Source organism: Erythrolamprus reginae, chromosome Z, assembly GCF_031021105.1.
Source record: "Erythrolamprus reginae isolate rEryReg1 chromosome Z, rEryReg1.hap1, whole genome shotgun sequence".
NCBI lineage: Eukaryota > Metazoa > Chordata > Lepidosauria > Squamata > Dipsadidae > Erythrolamprus > Erythrolamprus reginae.
Window position 1 is genome coordinate 4778784 of NC_091963.1, and position 25952 is coordinate 4804735.

Sequence of the window (25952 nt, forward strand, 5' to 3'; positions counted from 1 at the left end):
CATCTCTCTCTCTATCCCTCCCTGCTTGTCTCTTTCCTTCTTTCATTCCTCCCTTCCTCCCTCCCTCCCTCCCTAATTTCTAATAGGTAGATTTTGAGACAGGGAAGTGGAGTCTGTCACAACTTAGAATGGCCAGTAAACGAATGATAGTTTAATTTTCCGAAGCTCTTTTCCTCCAAACATTGTATTGCTAATTGGAGCTTATAAAACTCATGCTAGGCCAATCTTGTATTGTTTTCACAGTCTCTGTGAATTCTGTGGAGTTTACTTCATACTGAAGTGGTCAGTAGAGGAGGCGTCGTGCATGAATGCATTAATGTGCACTAACGCCCCTGCCATTGTCTTTTTTTAATTCTTGCTTTTGTTTGACAAATTCTAATACATAAATAAAATAAATAAACCATATTTTGAGGACTAGCTCTAGCAACCCTAATGAGTTCATTACATAAGGAGTCTGGCTGCTACAGCACATCCCTGAATTCAATGTAAGGGGATTTTTTTTTTTTTGCATCGTATCTCCAAATTAAATTACACATCTGCAAGGGAAACCACGAAAGAAATACAGATATTGCAAGCACCGTTTTAAACCTTCCCCAATTGCCCTCCCTGCCGAGCGGCGCGCCACTGTTCCTACTTTCCAACGCAACCGTTTTGTGGCATTACAATGATTTTACAAGACGTTCTGATTTAACTCAAGATGCCTTCCGCGTGTGTTTACAGTTTTCAGCACTCAACGGAGAATCCGTCTCAATTTCCTCCGGGGAGAAATAAGCGAGATTTGGTAGAAAATGAGATAGATAATGCAAGACAAGGGAACATCCAGGAAGACACAAATCAAAGCAGTGTTTGGAATCAGACTCCTTTGGGAGCCTGGACGATACAGACGGTCTTCGACTTGTGACAGTTCGTTTACTGACTGTTTGAAGTTAAACCGGCATTGGGGGAAAAGTGACTAATGACCATTTTTCACACTTTTTATTTTTTATTTGTTTGTTTGTTTTGTCCAATACGCAATAATACACAATGAGGGTTATAGAGGATATAGAGGATACTTCAGCTTCAACTGCAACAACACAAGAGCACACAACAGATTGAAACTTAATATTAACCGCTCCAAACTTGACTGTAAAAAATATGACTTTAACAATCGAGTTGTCGAAGCGTGGAACTCATTACCGGACTCAATAGTGTCAACTCCCAACCCCCAACACTTCTCCCTTAGACTCTCCACAATTTCTTCTTCTTCCTCCTCCCACCCAAATTCCGAGCTTTTATTTCTTTCCTAATGGGTTTGCACGCATTATTTGCTTTTACATTGATTCCTAAGAGGAAAATTGCTTCTACTTACAAACCTTTCTACTTAAGAACCTGGTCACAGAACGAATTAAGTTCTTAAGTAGAGGTACCACTGTAGATAGATGATAGATGAGAGAGAAAGATGATAAAGATATTGATCATCTGCCTTTTCATAGATAGATGCTAGGAGATAGATAGATAGATAGATAGATAGATAGATAGATAGATAGATAGATAGATAGATAGATAGATAGATAAATATAGACATAAGATAAGTAGGTAGGTAGGCAGGTAGATGAGAGATGAGAGAGAGAAAAATTAAGATATAGATCATCTATCTGTATAGACGCTAGATTAGAAAGATAGTTAGATGATAGATAGATAGATAGATAGATAGATAGATAGATAGATGGATGGATGGATGGATGGATGGATGGATGGATGGATGGATGGATGGATGGATGGATGGATGGATGGATAGATATTGTAGATAGATAGATGATAGATGAGAGAGAGATAAATGATAAAGTTATAGATCATCTATCTGATAATAGATAGATAGATGCTAGATCTGATAGACAGATAGATACATAGATAGATAGAGGAGAGGGGGGGGGTAGAGAGAGTGGGGAGAGAGGGAGAGAGATAATTTGTATGTATCTTTTGTTTGGGCAGAAAAATGACAATAAAGGGAATCTTAATATTTTAGTAGTTTCTTTCCTGTTATTTTCTCTCAAGAGGCTTGTGTTTAAAAATCTTTTTTTAAAGGTGTTGTATATTTTAAAAGGTTTTTTAAAAAAAATAAAATTAAAATAGATTTTTTTAAAAAGGGAATAACAATTCTCTGCATTGCACGGATGAAATCCCTCCAGTTTTCAAAACAACCATTATATTATGATTATAAATATGGGCATTTATGGATATGGACTTTATAGAGATGGACAGGGTTTGTCTGGAAGCTTGCAATGAAATTCAAAATGGAAAAACGATTTAAAAATTTATCCAAAGTCACTGCCAAAATCTACCCAAAGAGGAAGCTTTAATTGATTGGGTAATTAAATTAAAACTCTCCTTCCCTTGGCTTTAGAAAGTCTTCAGTCTAGGGTTTGGCCCGGTGTCAGAGTTCTCCCAATCCTCTCCTCAGAGGTCGTTTAAAAGTAAGAATATTTCAAAACAAAATTAGTCATTGCAGTGGATGGACTTACAATTGGATTTGGACTAAATTGGGAATGCTTGAAAGACAATGATATTTTTATCACAGCTGTTCTAAACAAGAACAAGGGAGAGAAATGAGATGCCACAATGATGTGGCAAAGATGGAATCCTTTGCTCTGGATACAGATTGACTTACAACCATTCACTTAGTGACCCTTCGAAATTACGACGACTTTGGAAAAAAGTGACTTATGACTGCCAACTAAACAATGTCGTTTGGCAGGACCCAGGGGAAGAGCCTTCTCTGTGGCGGCCCCGGCCCTTTGGAACCAACACCCCCAGAGATTAGAATTACCCCCACCCTCCTTGCCTTTCGTAAACTTCTTAAAACCCACCTCTGCTGTCATGCATAGGGGAACTGAGATATTCTTTCCCCCTAGGCATTTACAATTTATGCATGGTAGGTCTGTATGTATGTTTGGTTTTTATAATAAGGGTTTTTTTTAGTTATGTTAGTATTGGATTGGATTGTTACATGCTGTTTTTATCATTGTTGTTAGCTGCCCCATGTCTACGGAGAGGGGCGGCATACAAATCCAATAAATAAATAAATAAATAAATAAATGAATGAATGAATGAATGAATAAACAAACAAACAAATAAACAAATAAAATAAATAAATAAATACACGACCATTGAAGCACCCTCATATATAATGATGATATGTGATATAGGATTAAAATTCAGGCTCTTGTCAATGGACTCATATCTACGATGGCTATAATGCCCCAGGGTTAGATGATCCCCTTTAGAACCTAAGAAGAGCCCTGCTGAATCAGGCCAAAGCCCATTGAGTCCAGCATTCTGTGTCCCACAGTGGCCCACCCATTGTCCATGGGGATCTTCAGCAGAAAGAGAAGGCAAGACAATCTCTCTTCCTTGACCCCCAACAAATGGGACCCAAGGGAACCCTGCCTGCCTCAACCAACATAGAGATGGCACTTGGATATCCGTTTCAATAACCACCTATGATACACTTGGATGAATCTGTCCAATCCTGCCTTGACGCTATCAAGGCTGACAGCTGTCATGACCTCTTCCGGAAGTGAATTCCATAAACCAACGACCCTCCGGGTGAAGAAATATTTCCCTTTATTTGTCCTCACTTTCTTACCTATGAGCTTTAGGGAGGGCCCCCTCGTCCTGGTATTGTATGGTAGAAAAAATAATTTTTCTCTATCCACCTTTTCTATCCCATGCATGATTTTATACACTTCGATCAAGTCACCTCTTCAATGCCGTCTTTCAAGGCTGAAGAAACCAAGGCATTGCAACCTGGTTTCATAAGGGAGGGGCTCTATTTCCTTCATCATTCTTGTTGCCCTTATTTGCACCTTCTTTTATGACCTTTTGACTAGCAAAGTCAATGGGGAAGTCAGAACCAACAACAATGTGACTCAGTTAACAACATGATTATCTAGCAACTGGTTCCCCTGGGCCGTTCCCGCTTTACGTAGGGTGTATATGAGATGTATGATTGTTTTTTATATTAAGGTTTTAAATTATTTTTAACCATTGGATTTGTATTGTTCTGTTGTTGTGAGCCGCCCCGAGTCTTCGGAGAGGGGCGGCATACAAATCTAATGAATGAATGAATGAATGAATGAATAAATAAAATAAAATAAAATAAAATAAAATAAAATAAAATAAAATAAAATAAAATAAAATAAAATAAAATAAAATAAAATAAAATAAAATAAAATAAAATAAAATAAAATAAAATAAAATAAAATAAAATAAAATAAAATAAAATAAAATAAAATAAAATAAAATAAAATAAAATAAAATAAAATAAAATAAAATAAAATAAAATAAAATAAAATAAAATAAAATAAAATAAAATAAAATAATGAAATGAAATGAAATGAAATAAAATAATGTGGCCATCAATGTAGAATGGGGCAAAACTAATTGAACAAATTTCTCACTTAGCAACATTGACATTGGGCTCAATTGTGGTCATACTGTGAGGACTAAGTGTAATTATTGGACATGTCCTGCAAGCCGGTCACAACAAGCTTCCAATTGTCTGCTCTGTAACACTTTCACAAAGAAATGGGAATAAATCAAAATGGTCCTGGAAAGATTTACAGATACCTCTTGACTTACGACCACAATTGCGCCCCAAATCTTTGTTGCTAAGTGAGACATTTGTTGAGTCTTGCCTCACTTTACCACCTTTCCTCCCACAGTTGTTAAGTGAATCGTTGCAGTTGTTAAGTGAGTAACACAGTTGTTAAGTGAATCTGACTTCCTGCTTGACTTGACTTTGCAGAAAGGGATCAGAAGTCCAAGGTCAATGCAACACAACTGTCATAAGTACCTACCAGTTGCCAAAGGTCTGAATTTTGATCATGTGACCAAGGGGATGGGCGAAGTAATTGTGAAAATTCTGGTCTACTACCACATACCTCCCAAAGGCCTATTAGATCACACAGAATCAGCCTCCTCCAGATCCCGTTGACTAAACAATGTAGGTTGGCGAGACCATGGGGAAGGGCCTTTTCTGTTACCGCCCCGGCTCTATGGAATCAACTCCCCCACCCCCAGTGTTTGCACTGCTCCCATTCTGCTGACTTTTCGAAAAGCTCTTAAAACTGGGCTTTGTCGACAGGCCCGGCAGCCGTGAAGTTAATATCAGACATTCCCAAATTATGTTTGTTTGTTTTGTATGTTGTTAGATTGATGAGGGTTTACAAAAGGGTTGCTAGGGTCACTGGGGGTTTATTTACTATTATTGTTCGACTTCTTTTTATTATTGTACTGTTTTTTATTGTTGTAAGCCATCCCAAGTCTTACAGGATTAGGCGGCATAGAAGTTGGATAATTAAAATTAAATTAAAGTACTGTATTTTGCGGAATATAAGATGCACCAAGATTTCAAAGTAAGGGGGAAAAAATTGTCCTCCGTGGCCCACAGGACCATTCTGCAAGCTTTCCAAACATTCATTCATTCATTCATTCATTCATTCATTCATTCATTCATTCACTCATTTATTTATTTATTTGTTTATTTTGACTTCTTTGCTGCCCAGTCCCAAAGGACTCAGGGCAACTCACAACAGTATAAAATTACAATAACAATAACAATAATAAAAAGAAGTCAAAGGAAAAAAAACCCTGAGCAATTTCTGAAATCCAAATTAAAACTTAAAAACAGTTTAAAGAAGACACATACTACTCATTTATACCAATTCATATACATGGACAAGCAAGTGGTTGAGTGTTGGTGTAACATATCTATCATATCTCAAGACCTAAAATGGTCACCTAACATCAAAAACATCATCAAAAAAGCACAACAAAGAATGTTCTTTCTGCGCCAGCTCAGGAAGCTCAAACTGCCCAAGGAGCTGCTGATACAGTTCTACAGAGGAATCGTTGAGTCTGTCATCTGCACCTCTATAACTGTCTGGTTCGGTTCTGCAACCCAACAGGACCGACACAGATTTCAGAGGAGAATCAGAACTGCAGAAAAAACAATTGATGCCAACTTGCCTTCCCTTGAGGACCTGTATACAGCACGAGTCAAAAAGAGGGCGGTGAAAATATTTACTGACCCCTCACATCCTGGACACAAATTGTTTCAACTCCTAACCTCAAAACGTCACTACAGAGCACTGCACACCAAGACAACTAGACACAAGAACAGTTTTTTTTCCGAACGCCATCACTCTACTAAACAAATAATTCCCTCAACACTGTCAGACTTTCTACTAAATCTGCACTTCTATTTCTACTAGTTTTTCTCATCATTCCTATCACTCATTTCCTCCCATGTTGACTATATGACTGTAACTTGTTGCTTATATCCTAAGATTTTTATTAATATTGCTTCTTCATTGCTTATTTGACCCCTATGACAGTCATTAAGTGTTGTACCACATGATTCTTGACAAATGTATATTTTATTTTATGTACGCTGAGAGCATATGCACCAAGACAAATTCCTTGTGTGTCCAATCACATTTGGCCAATAAAAATTCTATTCTATTCTAACATGGGCATACCTGGGGAAGCCCATGATTGCTCTCGCAGCTGCGTTCTGCACGATCTGGAGTTTTGCAAAAATGCAACACAGTAGCAGGGCTTCGGAGGCCAAAAATGGCTGTATTCAGTGTGTAAGACACACCAACATTAATGTCCAGCCTCTTTTAGGAGGGAGAAAATGCGTCTTATACTCTGAAAAATACGGTATTTGCAACAGCGGTGTAATCCTTCCAGAAAGGAATGGGAAGAAGCGAAATTATTCAGAAAAAAAAAGATTTAGTCTATAGCCTGTAAGGCAGGAAAAGACCAACGCCAGACCAAATGAATTCCACTTCATAAAAAGACAGAGTTTCGTAGGAAATGTATTTTCAGATTTTCAAGATTGATGTGGGTCTTGGGGTCACCAAATCAACGCTTCCAACAATATACAATCTGCAGCTCTGCAGAGTTTTTTTCCTTGGGAAAAAAAAAACCACTGGTTTTGAGCAACCTGCCACATTTTGCACAAGTTCTATAAACTAGCATAGAAACATAGAAACATAGAAGTCTGACGGCAGAAAAAGACCTCATGGTCCATCTAGTCTGCCCTTATACTATTTTCTGTATTTTATCTTAGGATGGATCTATGTTTATCCCAGGCATGTTTACATTCAGTGACTGTGGATTTACCAACCACGTCTGCTGGAAGTTTGTTCCAAGCATCTACTACTCTTCCAGTCAAATAATATTTTCTCACGTTGCTTTTGATCTTTCCCCCAACTAACTTCAGATTGTGTCCCCTTGTTCTTGTGTTCACTTTCCTATTAAAAACACTTCCCTCCTGGACCTTATTTAACCCTTTGACATATTTAAATGTTTCGATAATGTCCCCCCTTTCCCTTCTGTCCTCCAGACTATACAGATTGAGTTCATGAAGTCTTTCCTGATAAGTTTTATGCTTAAGACCTTCCACCATTCTTGTAGCCCGTCTTTGGGCCCGGTCAATTTTGTCAATATCTTTTTGTAGGTGAGGTCTCCAGAACTGAACACAGTATTCCAAATGTGGTCTCACCAGCATTCTATATAGCGGGATCATAATCTCCCTCTTCCTGCTTGTTATACCTCTAGCTATGCAGCCAAGCATCCTACTTGCTTTCCCTACCGCCTGACTGCACTGTTCACCCATTTTGAGACTGTCAGACTGTCATCTTTTTGAGGTTTGTTGAGGTTTGTTGAGGCTCAAATTTTCAACAGCCAAATTCTGGCCTCTTTATTTAAACTTGGCAGTTGCTGTCCTGTTTCTGAATAATCTATGTTAGGTTGCGTTAAGCAGACTCGCTCCCTGTCAGCATGTTATATAAGGAACACAACAGTGGTTAGGATTGAAAGATGGTCTGAAAACCCTTCAGAATAATAGAAGGGACCTTGGAGGTCCTCTAGTCTAACCCCTCTGCTGAATTAGGATACCCTATCCCCTTTTGGACAAACAGCTGTTTGGTCTCTTCTTCTTCTTTTTAAAAGTTTTTATCCACAAATAGAAAAACAATACAATTTAAAAAGAATAATAAACGACTATTACAAACATATAATTAAGAGAAAGAAAAGAAGGGATAGGGAGAAGAAAAGAAGAAGAATAAAAATTTAGGGAAAGAAGAGAAAGAGAAACGATAATGTGGACAGAGAGACAAAACAGAGAGAAAAGAAAATAGAAGAAAAAAAAATAGAAAAAGAAAATAGAAAAAGAAAGGAAAATGAATCTTTCGCCTTGGAAGGGCGAAAATGGCCTCTTATCCCTCCGGAGGGCTGAAAATCAGCTAGCCAGTGTACAGAGTACAAGTGCACTAGAGTGCCTTCCGTCCCCTGTCCTATTGCTCTCCTATATCTCCTATATCTTTCTTCTATTCCTATATCTCTTCTTCTATTCTTTCATTGATATGTTCTATTACTATACCTTCTCTTCTATTCTTTCTTAGATATATTTTACTATGAGTATCTCCTCTATAACCATCATCATGTATTTTACTATGTGTATATAGATATATACCCACTAAAACCCTCATTGTGTATTGGACAAAATAAATAAATGAATAAATATGAATGTTGGAGCTCACATCGGCCATTGAATTATTCGTGTGCAATACTGCACGTGCACAGGCTGACACATGTACGAGTGCCTGAGCAGAGGGTTGGTCTAGAACAATGTTTCCCAACCTTGGCAACTTGAAGATATTTGGACTTCAACTCCCAGAAGTCCCCAGCCAGCATTCGCTGGCTGGGGAATTCTGGGAGTTGAAGTCCAAATATCTTCAAGTTGCCAAGGTTGGGAAACACTGGTCTAGAAGACCTCCAACTTTTGTTATTCTGTGATTCTTATTTAAAAAAATATTCCAGCTCTTCTAAACTTACACTAATTTTTCAGGGAGAAGCAAGGGCTTCCTCATGTAAAAACGGAGTATTTTTTTTTTTGAAAAAAGTTTTATTAAATATACTGTATACATTAAAAATACACAATAAAGAACAACATACTGACAATAGAAACATAGAAACATAGAAGACTGACGGCAGAAAAAGACCCCATGGTCCATCTAGTCTGCCCTAATACTATTTCCTGTATTTTATCTTACAATGGATATATGTTTATCCCAGGCATGTTTAAATTCGGTTACTGTGGATTTACCAACCACGTCTGCTGGAAGTTTGTTCCAAGGATCTACTACTCTTTCAGTAAAATAATATTTTCTCATGTTGCCTTTGATCTTTCCCCCAACTAACTTCAGATTGTGTCCCCTTGTTCTTGTGTTCACTTTCCTGTTAAAAACACTTCCCTCCTGAACCTTATTTAACCCTGTAACATATTTAAATGTTTCGATCATGTCCCCCCTTTTCCTTCTGTCCTCCAGACTATACAGATTGAGTTCATGAAGTCTTTCCTGATACATTTTATGCTTAAGACCTTCCACCATTCTTGTAGCCTGTCTTTGGACCCGTTCAATTTTGTCAATATCTTTTTGTAGGTGAGGTCTCCAGAACTGAACACAGTATTCCAAATGTGGTCTCACCAGCGCTCTATATAAGGGGATCACAATCTCCCTCTTCCTGCTTGTTATACCTCTAGCTATGCAGCCAAGCATCCTACTTGCCTACTTGCCTACAATATATACACATAAGACAGATATGAGAAAAGGGGGAAGGGAAAACAAAAAGAGAAGAGATAAAAGAAAAAGAAAGGCAATAAAGCATCCACCAGGGCAGGAAAAATGGAGTATTGTGAGGGTTGGCTTCGCTCAGAATTTAGGAAAAGTAAAACTCAGAGTCCATTTAGGTGAATTTTACTAAATCAGAAGCGAATGCATCAGAAGAAAAGTCTGAAGGAAAAGGCGCGATAGTTGCCCATATCAAAGTACCCCAAATGCCCCCCTCCCGTGGCAATTCACCCAATCCCCATTGTCCATCCTCGTCAGGTGGACGCATCTTTACTGGTGCGTCATATTTTTTGGAATGCACACCACTAACCCGCCCACCCCCTTTTTGGAGAAGCGAAACTCTCTTGGTCTGCACCAGAAGAAACAAATCTTTTCCTGGGCTCCTGCTGCAGACTTCCCCCTCCCAGACCCCCACCCCTATCCCCACCCCCATCCCATTTCTCATGACAGCTGAAGGAAGGATATATTTTTTTATCAGAATTAGCATCTTGGGTTTTTTGGGGGAAACATAGTCCTGGATTTATGACCATAATGGAGTCCGTGCTAATGCATGCAATTGGGGAAACCACAGGGAGGGTGGAGGTCCTATTTCCTCCCAGGAGATTCCTAGAGAGGCCCCACGGAGGCTTCTCCCTGCCTTTTCCGTCCCAGTTGCAGTGTCCGCATAGTAACAGGCGGCTGTCAGAGCCGCGCTCGCTCGTCCCTATCCAGGGTGCTGATTGGGCGCGTATGCCCCAGTTACATTGTAAGCGGGAACTTTCCTCTGTTTGGATTGGTGGCTGCCTCAGGCAGCTAGCTGTATGAAAGCCTGTGTATTCATGTTATCTTTAAGCCTGTACCTGCCACTGCTGGCACGTTGTTTGATTAAACTATTATGCTTAAATAAGGCCTCAGCTATTATACCAGTTTCCTCCCAGGAGATTCCTAGAGAGGCCCCACGGAGGCTTCTCCCTGCCTTTTCCGTCCCAGTTTCCTCCCAGGAGATTCCTAGAGAGGCCCCACAGAGGCTTCTCCCTGCCTTTTCCGGCCCTGTTTCCTCCCAGGAGATTCCTAGAGAGGCCCTACAGAGTCTTCGGAGAGGGACGGCATACAAATCTAATCTAATATATTAATTCTCCCCGCCTTTTCCGGCCCACCCAGGAGATTCCTAGAGAGGCCCGACTGAGGCTTCTCACCGGCTTTTCTGGCCCTGTTTCCTCCCAGGAGATTCCTAGAGAGGCCCCATGGAGGCTTCTCACTGCCTTTTCCGGCCCTGTTTCCTCCCAGGATCTTCCGAGAGAGACCCAACAGAGACTTCTTCCCGCCTTTTCTGGCCCTGTTTCCTCCTAGGAGATTCCTAGAGAGGCCCCACGGAGGTTTCTCCCTGCCTTTTCCAGCCCTGTTTCCTCCCAGGAGATTCCTAGAGAGGCCCCACGGAGGCTTATCCCTACCTTTTCCGGTTACAGTTTTGGAGGCTCAGGTTTATAAGTGGAAAATGGTTCTTGAGAAGAGGCAAAAAAATCATGAACACCCGCTTCTTATCTAGAAAAGTCCGTAAGTAGAGGCGTTCTTAGCTAGAGGCACCACTATATATCTACTGCAGCAGTTCAGCTCATTTCACAACTGCCTTGCTTAACGATGGAAATTCTGGTCTCAGTTCTTGGTCATAAGTCGAGGACCGCCTGCAGTTGATTAAATTCCTCTGCATAAGCATGACCAGTTTAAGGGGTCCTTCACGTGTGGACTTGAACTTTCCAGCATCCCTTATTTTATCTGACTTTAATTACCTCCCCCCCTCGCTTTGCAAAGAGGGTGGGCGTGGAATCCATTTGCAACCAGGTTCTCTTTCTAATTAGCCAGAATAGCGGAAGGTTGCAAAGAGACTTCGAGCCAGAAGAATGGAGCAGGATTCGGAAACGGGGGCGTTCGGAGAGCAAATTCCAAATATAGCTGGCATACGGGAAATTGGCAGCAGATGCTGCTCCGGCCCGTTAACTGGTCGAAGGTTAGGAAACGAGCAGATATAAGGGAGAGGAATGGGGCAGAAATCTTCCCTTCCCCCAAAATAATCCTATTTGTGTTTTTGCTAGATGAGGATTCAGCCAGCCGAGCAGTGAGCAAAATTCTAGCAGTTCCAAGAGTGGAGGGTTTAAGAAGGAGACTGGACAACCACTTGCGTGAAAGCCGGGGTGGCGCAGCAGGTAGAGTGCTGTACTGCAGGCCACTGAAGCTGACTGTAGATCTGTAGGTCAGCGGTTCAAATCTCACCACCGGCTCAAGGTTGACTCAGACTTCCATCCTTCCGAGGTGGGTCAAATGAGGACCCGGATTGTGGGGGGCGATAGGCTGGCTCTGTTAAAAAGTGCCATTGCTAACATGTTGTAAGCCGCCCTGAGTCTAAGGAGAAGGGCGGCATAAAAATCAAAGAAAGGAAGGAGGGAAGGAAGGAAGGAAGGAAGAAAGAAAGAAAGAAAGAAGGCTTGCAAGCTCTTTCACTGTTACTCTCTCAGAATTAAAAAAAAATTAAGCCCTTAACGAGGGGATAAAATAATGTGCTGAAACTGACCAGACTAAGGATGCTAGCCAGAGGAATACCTGGTATATCTTTTCCCTATTTTTCTCCCCAAAAACTAAGGTGCGTTGTTGTTTATTATTATTATTATTATTATTATTATTATTATTATTATTATTTATTAGATTTGTATGCCGCCCCTCTCCGAAGACTCGGGACGGCCCACAACAATAATAAAAAAAATATAACACTGATACAAATCTAATATTAAAAGAAAAGATATATAAAACCCCAGCAATTAAAACCATACAGCACATACATACCAAACATAAAATATAAAAGCCTGGGGGAGGTGTCTCAGTTCCCCCTTGCCTGGTGATATAGGTGGATCTTGAGTAATTTGTGAAAGACAAGGAGGGTGGGGGCCATTCTAATCTCCAGGGGGAGTTGATTCCAGAGGGCCGGGGCCACCACAGAGAAGGCTCTTCCCCTGGGACCCGCCAAATGACATTGTTTGGTCGACGGGACCCAGAGAAGGCCAACTCTGTGGAACCTTATTGGCCGCTGGGATTCATGCAGTAGAAGGCGGTTCCGGAGATATTCTGGTCCAATGCCATGTAGGGCTTCTGTAATTCCTCTCGGCTAACAGCTGCATTTGAAACACATATAAGCACTTTTTTCTCCTTAGAAAAATCAAGACCGAAAGAAAAATCAACTTATTTGAGCTGAAGTGTTGGAAAAAGGATCCTGCATATTCCTCGGGTAGTAAAGCAACTTATATTTGGCTAACGAGCAAGTACCAGATGTCATTAACACCAGACATGTCACCGGAAGGCAAAAAAAAGAAATATCACAAAACCACATCTCAGGGATTATGACCGTGACATGCAAGATAAATTATGAGAAAAGGCAATTATGTTGGGAAGAGTCAGTGGAAAAAAACAGAAAACCAGGCTGCCAAAAGAAGACGGTAGCTGGACATCATCAGAGCTGACTCCAGCCACAGCGTAAGAAAAAATAAAACAGTGTTGGAAGGGACCCTCGAGGTCTTCTAGTCTAGCCCCCACTCAAGCAGGGGAACCTGAACCGCTCCAGTCTCTTCTTAAAAGACTTTCAAGGTTGCAATAGCACTGGACAAAAAAAAGGAGAGATTTATGACCATTTTCTACACTTTCAACCAGTGTTCCCTCTAATTTCTTTGGGGGGTGGGCGGAAAAGTATAGTGTCTGAGCGGCAGTCCCTTCGGGACTGGGCGGCACAGAAATAATAAATAAATAAACAAACAAACAAACAAACAAATAAAAAACCCACCCTGTTTTGCCTCAGAGAATTTCAAAATCAAATACTGTACTGTGTGTCTATAACAGTGAGCTCATAATAGGGCAACTCTATCACTATCAAAATGCCACTTAAATAGTTGAGCTAGTTTCAAACTAGATTTTGATTTTCTTTCTCTCTTCCTTACTCCCATTTTTTTTCTTTCTCTTTTCCTTCCTCTCTTTTTTCTATCTGTTTCTCTCTGTTCCTCTCTCTCTCCTTCTCTCTCACTCTTTCCCTCTCGGCTTCTGGGCAGGTTTGGAAAACTCTGAGTTGATGATGATTTTTAAGTGAGCGATTGCTCACTGCTCAGCTTAGAGGGAACTATGCTTTCAACCGTTGCAGCCATCCCCACGTTCACAATTCAGGCAAAAACTGACTCATATTTATGAAAGTGGCAGTGTCACATGATCCCAGGATATGAACCTTGGTGATACATTGCTAGAGTGCAATGGAATGGAAAAGAAGAGAATAAGGAACAGAAGAGAAGAGAAGAGAATAGGAGAGGAGAGAATAAGGAATAGAATAGAATAGAATAGAACAGAACAGAATAGGGAATAGAATATAAAATAGAATAGAATAGGGAATAGAGTAGGGAATAGAATAGGGAGTAGAATAGAATAGAATGGGGAATAGAATAGAATAGAATAGAATAAGGAATAGAATAGAAAAAGGAATAGAATAGAATAGAACGGAATAGGGAATAGAATAGAATAGGGAATAGAATAGGGAATAGAATAGAGTAGAATAGAATAGAATAGAATAGGGAATAGAGTAGGGAATAGAATAGAGAATAGAATAGAACAGAATAGGGAATAGAATAGAATAGAGTAGAGTAGAGTAGAATAGAATAGGGAATAGAATAGAATAGGGAATAGAATAGAATAAAATAGAATAGGGAATAGAATAGAATAGAACAGAATAGGGAATAGAATAGAATAGAATAGGGAATAGAATAGAATAGGGTATAGAATAGAATAGGGAATAGAATAGAATAGGGAATAGAGTAGGGAATAGAATAGGGAATAGAATAGAATAGGGAATAGAGTAGGGAATAGAATAGGGAATAGAATAGAATAGGGAATAGAATAGAATAGGGAATAGAATAGAATAGGGAATAGAATAGAATAGGGAATAGAATAGATTAGAATAGGGAATAGAATAGAATAGAATAGGGAATAGAGTAGGGAATAGAATAGGGAATAGAATAGAATAGGGAATAGAATAGGGAATAGAATAGAATAGGGAATAGAATAGAATAGGGAATAGAATAGAATAGAACAGAATAGGGTATAGAATAGAATAGAACAGGGAATAGAGTAGGGAATAAAATAGAATAGAATAGAATAGGGAATAGAATAGAGTAAAATAGAGTAGGGAATAGAATAGAATAGGGAATAGAATAGAGTAAAATAGAATAGGGAATAGAATAGAATAGGGAATAGAATAGAATAGGGAATAGAATAGAATAGGGAATAGAATAGAATAGAATAGGGAATAGAATAGAATAGGGAATAGAATAGAATAGAATAGAATAGAATAGGGAATAGAGTAGGGAATAGAATAGGGAATAAAATAGAATAGAATAGAATAGTGAATAGAGTAGGGAATAGAATAATGAATAGAATAGAATAGAATTCAATTCTTTATTGGCCAAGTATGATTGGACACACAAAAATTTGTCTTTGGTGCAGATGCTCTCAGTGTACATAAAAGAAAATATACATTTGTCAAGAATATGAGGTACAACGCTTAATGATTGTCATAGGGGACAAATAAGCAATTAGGAAACAATCAATATTAATATAAATTGTACGGATAGTTGAAAGTTTACTGAGAAACCTTAGACCAGTCTTGTAGCAAATCTGAAATTGACCAATTTGTTCATCCTTGTGGCTGGAGGTGGACACTCACTGATCCTTTGCACCCAGATGTTAAACTACTGCCCTGTTTTAAGCTAGCACAAAGCTTCTTCCAAGCCTCCATTTACCTCCCTGTTTCCTGCCACTCTCTTATTGCTGCCCAAAATTCTGCTTGCATCTTCTTTGAAGACGTAATTATCTCCTTAATCCCCATCAAGGAGGAACGGTTCATTACCAGCGACTGTCAATTTCAAGGAAGTACAAAGATCTTAGCAAAGTGAGAGGTCACACTGGATACAAGGCGAAAGGCCCCCTTTAAAAAATATAACAGGTAGCCCTTGACCTACCACCATTTGTTTAGTGCCCAGGTTACAACTAAACTAAAACAAATGGACTTCCGGCTGTTTATCACTCTTAATGACTACTGTAGCATCCGTGATTAGAATTTGGATGCTTGTCAAGTGATTCCTATTTATGAGGGTTGAAGTGTTCGAGGGTGGGTTCTTGCTGATTCAGATCAGTTCACCTGACCTGATAGCTCTTGTGAGTGCTCCTTGTCCACCTCAGGTCATGTCAGATTCTGGGGAGGATGAGCCAGGCCCCTCTGGATACCCTGGGCCGGGGGGGGGGGGTTGTCAGATGAAGCAGAGAGGGAGAGGGAGTGAGCCTGAGGAACCACTAGAGGGGGCTGATGTGACAGTGGGGGAGTGGTCCCAGTCAGAGAGTGAGGAAGACATGAGAGTGGAAAGTCACTGGATCGATCATCGCTATTGAACAGTGATGACATGCGAGCTGTTGCCCTTGCTCAGCTCCAACATGCATGTTTGCATTGGCTAGCTGATTTTTGGCTCACACAGAAGCTCTGGGAGGGTTTTTGGCTTCCAGAGAACCTCCAAGGGAGTGGGGTAGGGTTTTTTTACTTCTGCTGTCAGGCATGGGGAAATTGAGACATCTTCCCAGGTCTATATAGTTTATGTATGGTATGTTTGTGTGTATGTTTTGCTTTTTAAATAAGGGTTTTTATAGATATTTTTAAATATTAGATTTGTGACTGTACATTGTTTTTATTATTGCTGTGAGCCGCCCCGAGTCTACGGAGAGGGGCAGCATACAAATTTATTTATTTATTTATTTATTTATTTATTTATTTATTTATTTATTTATTTATTTATTTACTTACTTGTTTGTTTGTTTGTTTGTTTGTTTGTTTGTTTGTTTATTTGTTTATTTATTCCAATACACAAAGAGGGTTTTAGTGGGTATATATCTATATACACATAGTAAAATACATGATGAAGGTTATAGAGGGGATACTCATAGTAAAATATATCTATGAAAGAATAGAAAAGAAGATATAGTATAGTATAGTAATAGATAATAAATAATAATAATAATAATAATAATAATAATAATAATAATAATGTATGCGTGTATGTGTATATGTATATACACATATATGTATGTATGTACTGTATGTATGTATGTATGGAACATATTTTTGCTGATAATGAAAATATATATTTTGAGCTTATTTGCTCTCATCAGGTAGCCGTACCCTTACTTGGATTTGAACCTAGGCCTCTGCCTTGTCATCTATAGTGGTCTCCCTTCCTTTTTCATTATCAGCAAAAAGATGTTACACTTATAGATTATAGTTGTTGGCTATAAAACGTTTTATCTGCCTTGGAATATGGAGCCTGGTGGGGGGCGAGGGGCAAAAAGGAAGCTGTGTGCTCCTTCGCATATACCAGGGTCACTCGACAAACACACACACGTAAATACAAATACACATACATACATACATGCTTCTTTTTCTTGTCAAAGCTGAGACAGGAGGAGAACCTTACAGGCAGGCTGCCCAGGTTCAAATCCAGGTAAGGGTATGTTTCAAGGTTCAAGTTTTATTGGATTTATATGCCGCCCCTCTCCGAAAACTCAGGGCGGCTAGATGATGGCTAGATGATGAGAGCAAAATAGCTTGAAATACATCTATACTACTCCCCCTTCATTTTCATTATCAGCAAAAACATGATACATGCATGCATTATTATTATTATTAATAATAATAATAATATGTAGATACATACATGCATACATACATACATACATACTTACTTACATACATACATACATACTTACATACATACATACTTACATACATACATGCATACATGCATACATGCATGCATACATACATACATACATACATACTTACATACATACATACATACTTACATACATACATGCATACATACTTATATACATACATACATATGTGCATGCATACATATATACATACTTACATACATACATACATGCATACATACATACATGCATACATACTTATATACATACATACATATGTGCATGCATACATATATACATACTTACATACATACATACTTACATACATGCTTGCTTACATACATACATACATACTTACATACATACATACATACTTACATACATACATACATACATGCATGCATGCATAATACATACATACTTACATACATACATACATGCATGCATGCATAATACATACATACTTACATACATGCATGCATGCATGCATGCATGCATAATACATACATACATACATTGGTTGGGAAGGCAGCAGCAGCCCAGCCACCGCGTCTGTTTTAAATCACCGAAACCCGTTAAATGTCAACAGCATTCAGATTATTTTAAAAGGAGGACAACAGAGCCCTTGGAAGACACCCAAGCCTTTATTTTCTTTTGCAGAAAATGAGTGTTTTCTGGAGGAAGTGGAGACCTTCTCAGTGGGACAGGAAAACACTGGGGGAATTGAGCAGGCAGAAAATTGCTCATTTGGACGGCAACAGAGGCTGTGACTAACTGGCCCATTTCACAATATTTCTCTCTCTCTCTCTCTCGCTCACTCCCTTGTCTCTTGTATATCTGTCCATCAATCCTATATTCCTCTCATTATTATCTGTCTGCTATCCATCCTGCTATCTCTAATCCATCCTCATTTGTCTGTCCATCTGTCCATCTATACATTCATTCCTCCATTCACAGTTCCACACAATTACCTACCCAACTACAGTAGTCCCTCGCCTATCGCTGGTGTTACATTCCAGACCTGGCCGCGATAGGTGAAATCCACGATGGGGAATTTATCGACTGATAGTACTTATTTCAGTATTTATATTGTAATTGTTTGGTAAGTTTTCATTGTTTTAAGTGTTTATAAACCCTTCCCACACAGTATTTATTTTAGATACAGTATTTAAATACAGTATTTACAATTTTAGATATATATATTTTTTGAAAAACCTGCCGATCGAGTTCGGCGGGCTGTTTAAATCTGCCGATCGGCTTCCTCAGAAACCCGCGATGAAGTGAAGCCGCAGTAGGTGAAGCGCGGTATAGCAAGGGACTACAGTATTCTCCTTGTTTCAATGTCTCTCTTTATTTCTACTCCCTATTCTTCTTCCTCTGCTCCATCTTTCTTTCTTTCTTTCTTTCTTTCTTTCCCTTCCATCCATCCATCCACCCACCCATTATCTTTCTCTCTTTCTTTCTTCCATCCACCCATTCATCTCTTTCTTTCTTATTTTCTTTCTTTCTTTCTTTCATCCATCCATCTCTTTCTTTCTTATTTTCTTTCTTTCTTTCATCGATCATCCATCCATCTATTATCTACCTATCTACCTACCTCTCTCTCTCTTTCTTTCCATTCATCTATCATCTGTCTCTCTCTCCTTTCATTTTTCATCCATCCATCCACTTATTCCTTCCTTCCTTCCTTCCTTCCTTCCTTTCTTTCCTTTCCATACATCCATACATCCATCTATTATCTACCTATCTACCTCTATCTACCTCTGTCTATCTGTCTGTCTGTCTGTCTGTCTATCTGTCTATCTGTCTATCTATCATCTATCTATCTATCATCTATCTCTCTATCTATCATTTATCATCTATCTATCTATCTATCTATCATCTATTGCTCTAACCTACTACCTACCTACTTTACATACCTACCAACCTTTCTTTCTTTCACTTTCTTCCATCCATCCATCCATTATCTCTCTCTCTTTCTTTCACTTTCTTTTTTCCCTCCATCATCTCTCTCTCTCTCTCTCTCTTTCTTTCTTTGTATTTCTTTCTTTCACTTTCTTTCTTTCATCCATAATCCATGCATCTATTATCTACCTATCTACCCATCTACCTATCTACCTACCTATTTATGTATCTGTCTGTCTTCTCCTCATCCATCGTCATCTAGTTCAAGCAGGAGATCCTATGCCATTCCAAACAAATGGTCATCTAATCTTCCACTGGCTAATTGTCATCCCTGTTAAAACGTTTCTCCTTTAATTCCAGGTTGCTTTGCCCCTTCATACGTTTCTCTCACTTGCTTCTCGTCCTGTCTCCTGGGGCTTTGCAGAATAATTTGACACCCCCCTTCTTCTTTGGGGCAGCCCCTCAAATTTTGGATGGCTGCTGTCACATCCCCTCTCATCTTTCTCTCCATTAAATCGGAACAAACCCAGTTCCTTCAACATCCATCATATGCTTTTAGCCCCCTTGTCATCTGTCTTCTTACCAATCCTGTGATTGATACACCCTGTACTCTCACATCTATTTATTCAGAATAGCACCTTTGCAAACATTTAATACGAGTGTAAAGATTGTTAAAATGGCTTACCATGGGAAGCAGCACCACGGCGAAGACCCAACTCTTCAAGCAAGAGGCCATCCTTTCAGTAAACCAAAGACTCAGTGGACAGCAAAACCTTTGGTGATTTTTGTCTCAGGATCTTCAAATCTTAGGAAAGGGAGAAAAAAGCAGGGGGGGGGAAGGTAAAAACCAAGATCTGGAACCATGAACTCAAAAGGAAAAATCACAGGAATTGATGATCAAAAATTCTGCTTGTGCAATTTTGTCTAAAAAAGGAAGGAAACCTTAGAATAGAATAGAATTTTATTGGCCAAGTGTGATTGGACACACAAGGAATTTGTCTTTGGTGCAGATGCTCTCAGCGTACATAAAAGAAAAAGATACATTTGTCAAGAATCAGGAGGTACAACACTTAATGATTGTCATAGGGGTCAAATAAGCAATGAAGAAACAATCAATATTAATAAAAATCTTAGGAGACAAGCAACAAGTTACAGTCACACAGTCCTAAGTGGGAGGAAATGGGTGATATGAATGATGAGAAAAACTAGTAGAAATAGAAGTGCAGATTTAGTAAAAGGTCTAACAGTGTTGAGGGAATAATTTGTTTAGTGATGGCGTTCAGGGGGAAACTGTTCTTGTGTCTAGTTGTCTTGGTGTGCAGTGCTCTGTAGTGACTTTTTTAGGGTAGGAGTTGAAACAGTTTGTGTCCGGAATGCGAGGGGTCAGTAAATATTTTCCCCATCCTCTTTTTGACTCGTGCAGTATACAGGTCCTCAATGGAAGGCAGGTTGGCAGCCATTGTTTTTTCTGCAGTTCTGATTCTCCTCTGAAGTCTGTGTCGGTCTTGTTGGGTTGCAGCACCAAACCAGACAGTTATAGAGGTGCAGATGACAGACTCAATGATTCCTCTGTAGAACTGTATCAGCAGCTCCTTGGGCAGTTTAAAGCCCAAGAAACCAGGCAGGGTTAAATCCTTGTTACAAGAAGACAAGGGAGGACCCTATCTGAAGGAGGAGGAAGTGGGAAGGGAGGAGGAGAGTGTGAGTAGAGGAGGAGGAGAAGGAAGAAAAGAATGAGAAGGAAGAGGCAGGGCTGAAAGAAAATGAAAGAAGAAGAGAAGGAAAGGAAGAAGAAGAAGAATGAAAGGAGGAGAAGGAGGAAGAAGGAGGAGGAGGAGAAGAAGAAGGAGAAGGAGAAGGAGAAGGAGAAGAAGAAGAAGAAGAAGAAGAAGAAGAAGAAGAAGAAGAAGAAGAAGAAGAAGAAGAAGAAGAAGCTTAAAGCAAACCTCTCTAAACTCAACTGCAGGATATACGACTTTAGTAACCGAGTTGTTGATGCATGGAGCTCGCTACCTGACTCCGCAGTATCATCACCTAACCCCAAAAACTTGACCCTTAAACTATCCACTGTTGACCTCTCCCAGTTCTTAAGAGGTCAGTAAGGGGTGTGCATAAGTGCACCAGCTTGCCTTCCGTCCCCTGTCCTATTGTTTCTCTTTTTGTATATAAATATTTTTTCTTTATATACCACCAATACGTATGTGACAAAACAAATAGAACCAAACAAACAAACAAGAAGAAGAAGGAAGAAGAGGAAGAGGAAGAAGGAGAAGAACAGGAGGAGGAGGAGGAAGAAGAAGAAGAACAGGAGGAGGAGGAAGAAGAAGAAGAACAGGAGGAGGAAGAAGAACAGGAGGAGGAAGAAGAAGAACAGGAGGAGGAAGAAGAAGAACAGGAGGAAGAAGAAGAAGAACAGGAGGAGGAGGAAGAAGAAGAAGAACAGGAGGAGGAAGAAGAAGAACAGGAGGAGGAAGAAGAAGAACAGGAGGAGGAAGAAGAAGAACAGGAGGAAGAAGAAAAAGAACAGGAGGAGGAGGAAGAAGAAGAACAGGAGGAGGAGGAAGAAGAAGAAGAACAGGAGGAGGAAGAAGAAGAACAGGAGGAAGAAGAAGAAGAACAGGAGGAAGAAGAAGAAGAAGAACAGGAGGAGGAGGAAGAAGAAGAAGAAGAACAGGAGGAGGAGGAAGAAGAAGAACAGGAGGGGGAGGAAGAAGAAGAACAGGAGGAGGAGGAAGAAGAAGAACAGGAGGAGGAAGAAGAAGAAGAACAGGAGGAGGAAGAAGAAGAAGAACAGGAGGAGGAAGAAGAAGAAGAACAGGAGGAAGAAGAAGAAGAACAGGAGGAGGAGGAAGAAGAAGAACAGGAGGAGGAGGAGGAAGAAGAAGAACAGGAGGAGGAAGAAGAAGAAGAACAAGAGGAGGAGGAGGAGGAGAAGGGGGAAGGGGAGGCTGGGAAAGAGGGGAGGGGGAGAAAGAGATGAGGAGGAAGAGGAGAAAGATCAGAGAAAGAGAGAAACACTGTATTACTGAGAAGCTTCCCTTCCTGAACATTATATGTGGGTAACTTATTCAAAGCGGTGGAAGCTACTCATTTCTTTCTTCTCGTAACAGAAGAAAGGGGGGAATGAGGTTACACTTTGGCTAAACCCTTTCTCTACAACCCAGGGAAAGTGTTCTCTGCCAAACTTTAAGAAGCCCTGGAAGTTGTCCAACCTGACATTTGCTGACCTACTGACAGTTGCTTCCCTTCCCCTCTTGCTCCAGTGCCCTGCCTTCCTTCAAAAAAAAATAATGAACAGTAAAGGCCAACAGACCTTCAGGAAGCCTCCAGGAAAAGGGAAGGCAAGTTTGGCAATCGCTTAGTAGGAGCTACAGGATCACCAGAACATCTGTGCTACAGGGAGGTCAAAGTGAGAAAAGGCCTTAAAACAAAGGAGAAAACACAGATTCTGGCCAGATGTTGCTCAGCGTCAAGAAAACATTGGAAAACTAAAGTTATTTCACAAGAGAACGCAACTGTGTGAAACTGAATGATTCTCTTTCGGCCAAAACTTTGTTTTTTTTAATTATTTTTTCAATCCGTACATAAATCCATATACTGTATCTCCAAATATTATAACATTACAATAAATACGTACTTACACACTTTAATCAATCCTAAATTCATTGTCAGTGAACAGTACCAACTATTCACAATTAAACTGTGTTCGGTTCTGGAGACCTCACCTACAAAAAGATATTGACAAAATTGAACGGGTCCAAAGACGGGCTACAAGAATGGTGGAAGGTCTTCAGCATAAAACGTATCAGGAAAGACTTCATGAACTCAATCTGTATAGTCTGGAGGACAGAAGGGAAAGGGGGGACTTGATCGAAACATTTAAATATATTAAAGGGTTAAATAAGGTCCAGGAGGGAAGTGTTTTTAATAGGAAAGTGAACACAAGAACAAGGGGACACAATATGAAGTTAGTTGGGGGAAAGATCAAAAGCAACATGAGAAAATATTATTTTACTGAAAGAGTAGTAGATCCTTGGAACAAACTTCCAGCACACGTGGTAGATAAATCCACAGTAACTGAATTGAAACATGCCTGGGATAAACATATATCCATCCTAAGATAAAATACAGAAAATAGTATAAGGGCAGACTAGATGGACCATGAGGTCTTTTTCTGCCGTCAGTCTTCTATGTTTCTATGTTTCTATTATAACATTACAATAAATATGTACTTATATACCTTAATCAATCCTAAATTCTTTATATACACTGCTCAAAAAGTAAAGGGAACATTTAAACAACACCATGTAACTCCAAGTAAATCAAACTTTTGTGAAATCCGACTGTCCACTTAGGAAGCAACACTGATTGACAATCCATTTTACAGGCTGTTGTGCACGTTCAGCTTTGTACAGAACAAAGTATTCAATGAGAATATTTCATTCATTCAGATCTAGGATGTGTTATTTGAGGGTTCCCTTTATTTATTTTTTTGAGCAGTATATAATGTATAAAGGTGAAAGGCGAAGAAGTAAATGTGGGTTAAAATTAATAAGACAAGAGAAAGAATAACTGCTATAGTAAATTAAGCTATTAGTGAATCAATTAGGGGAAAAATGGAAATTAATTAGTACTGCAGATGACAGATTTATATATATATAAATCGTTCGCCTGGTGTACCAGTTGCGGTCCTATCTGGACCGGAACTCACTGCTCACAATCACTCATGCCCTCATCACCTCGAGGCTCGACTACTGTAATGCTCTCTACATGGGGCTACCTTTGAAAAGTGTTCGGAAACTTCAGATCGTGCAGAATGCAGCTGCGAGAGCAATCATGGGCTTTCCCAAATATGCCCATGTTACACCAACACTCCGCAGTCTGCATTGGTTGCCGATCAGTTTCCAGTCACAATTCGAAGTGTTGGTTATGACCTATAAAGCCCTTCATGGCACCGGACCAGAATATCTCCAGGACCGCCTTCTGCCGCACGAATCCCAGCGACCGGTTAGGTCCCACAGAGTTGGCCTTCTCCGGGTCCTGTCGACTAAACAATGTCATTTGGCGGGACCCAGGAGAAGAGCCTTCTCTGTGGCGGCCCCGGCCCTCTGGAACCAGCTGCCCCCAGATATCAGAGTTGCCCCCACCCTCCTTGCCTTTCGCAAGCTCCTTAAAACCCACCTCTGCCGTCAGGCATGGGGGAATTGAAATTTTTTTCTCCCTTCCCCCTAGGCTTATAGAAATTATACATGGTATGTTTGTTGGTATGATTGGTCTCTTAAATTGGGGTTTTTTAGATTACTTTTTAATATTAGATTTGTTACATTTTTTTTTATTGTTGTTAGCCGCCCCGAGTCTTCGGAGAGGGGCGGCATACAAATCTAAATAAACTAAACTAAACTAATATTTCTTTTTTTTGTTTTACAAGCACAATTTTGGAAAAGTATACCTGGGAAACAGGATGATTCTATGCATCATCATATTTCCTGTGTCTCCCAAATGTCAAGGTTTCAAGTAGCATCCAAGCTAAGCCAGACTACCAGACCTTTCCTTTTTAACAAGCCAAGGGTAGAAGGAGCCAACAATAATAGGCCCGTGTTATGCAATCTGGTTGAGGCCAGCACTGGTTATATAACTTAACCGAGGAAAGGCTTAGGGGACACACGATAGACGCCCTCCGGTCCTTGGAGGTTTGCCACAGAGAAGAAGGGTCAGTTGAGCCCTGAGGACAAGAGAAGAAGGAATAGGTGGGAACCTCTCTCTCACTAGCTGTCCTTCTTACGCCAGGCCACGGCAGCAATTTTAGGTGGGGGTCTGGCTTAAGAAAGTAAGAGAGGAGACGGAGAGAGAGGAGGGAGGGAGGGAGAAGAAGAAGAGAAAGGGAAAGATAGTGGAGGGGAGTGAGTGGGAGGGGGAGAGGGGAGAAGCCAAGGGAGAAAGGGATGAATCTCTCTCTCTCTCTTATACCTATCTCTATATGTCTATCTGTCTGTCTGTCTCTATCAGCTAGCTCTCTCTCTCACCTGTCTGTCTCTATCTGTCTGTCTATCTATCTGTCTGTCTGTCCCCCTATCTATCTATCTATCTATCTATCTATCTATCTATCTATCTATCTATCTATCTCTATCTAGCCATCGTCTCTCTGTCTATCATGTATTTATCCATCTATCTACCATGTCAATCCATCCATCCATCCATCCATCCATCCTACTTACCTAACTATTCATCTACCATTTATGTCTTTCATCTCTCTGTCTATCTGTCTGTCAGTCTGTCTGTCTGTCTACTATCTATCTATCTATCTATCTATCTATCTATCTATCTATCTATCTATCTATCTATCTATCCATCCTGTCTGTCTATCTACTCTTTCTGTCTATCATATATTTATCCATCTATCTACCATATCTATCATCCATTGACCAAACTACCTATTTACCTATCTACCTACCTACCTATCTACCACTATCTATCATATGTCTCTCTGTCCATCCATCCATCCATCCGTCCCTACCTACCTACCTACCTATCATCTTTCTTTCTTTCTTTCTTTCTTTCTTTCTTTCTTTCTAATCTAGCACCTATCTATCCATCCTTCCTTCCTTCTCT

General features: G+C 39.9%; 1 protein-coding gene across 4 annotated transcripts in view; it reads right to left on the reverse strand.

The window, feature by feature from the left end:
• The window catches only part of ADCYAP1R1 (ADCYAP receptor type I), a 132623-nt gene that overhangs the window by 64478 nt on the left and 42193 nt on the right, over window positions 1-25952 (reverse strand). For all 4 annotated transcript variants that reach the window (XR_011560569.1, XM_070767059.1, XM_070767060.1 and 1 more), the window contains exon 2: window positions 20029-20148. Coding sequence is in view for 3 of the 4 variants with exons in the window: in XM_070767059.1 (XP_070623160.1) it covers window positions 20029-20079 (51 nt within the window). In the remaining variant the exon portion in view is untranslated. The remainder of the gene's footprint in view (window positions 1-20028; window positions 20149-25952) is intronic.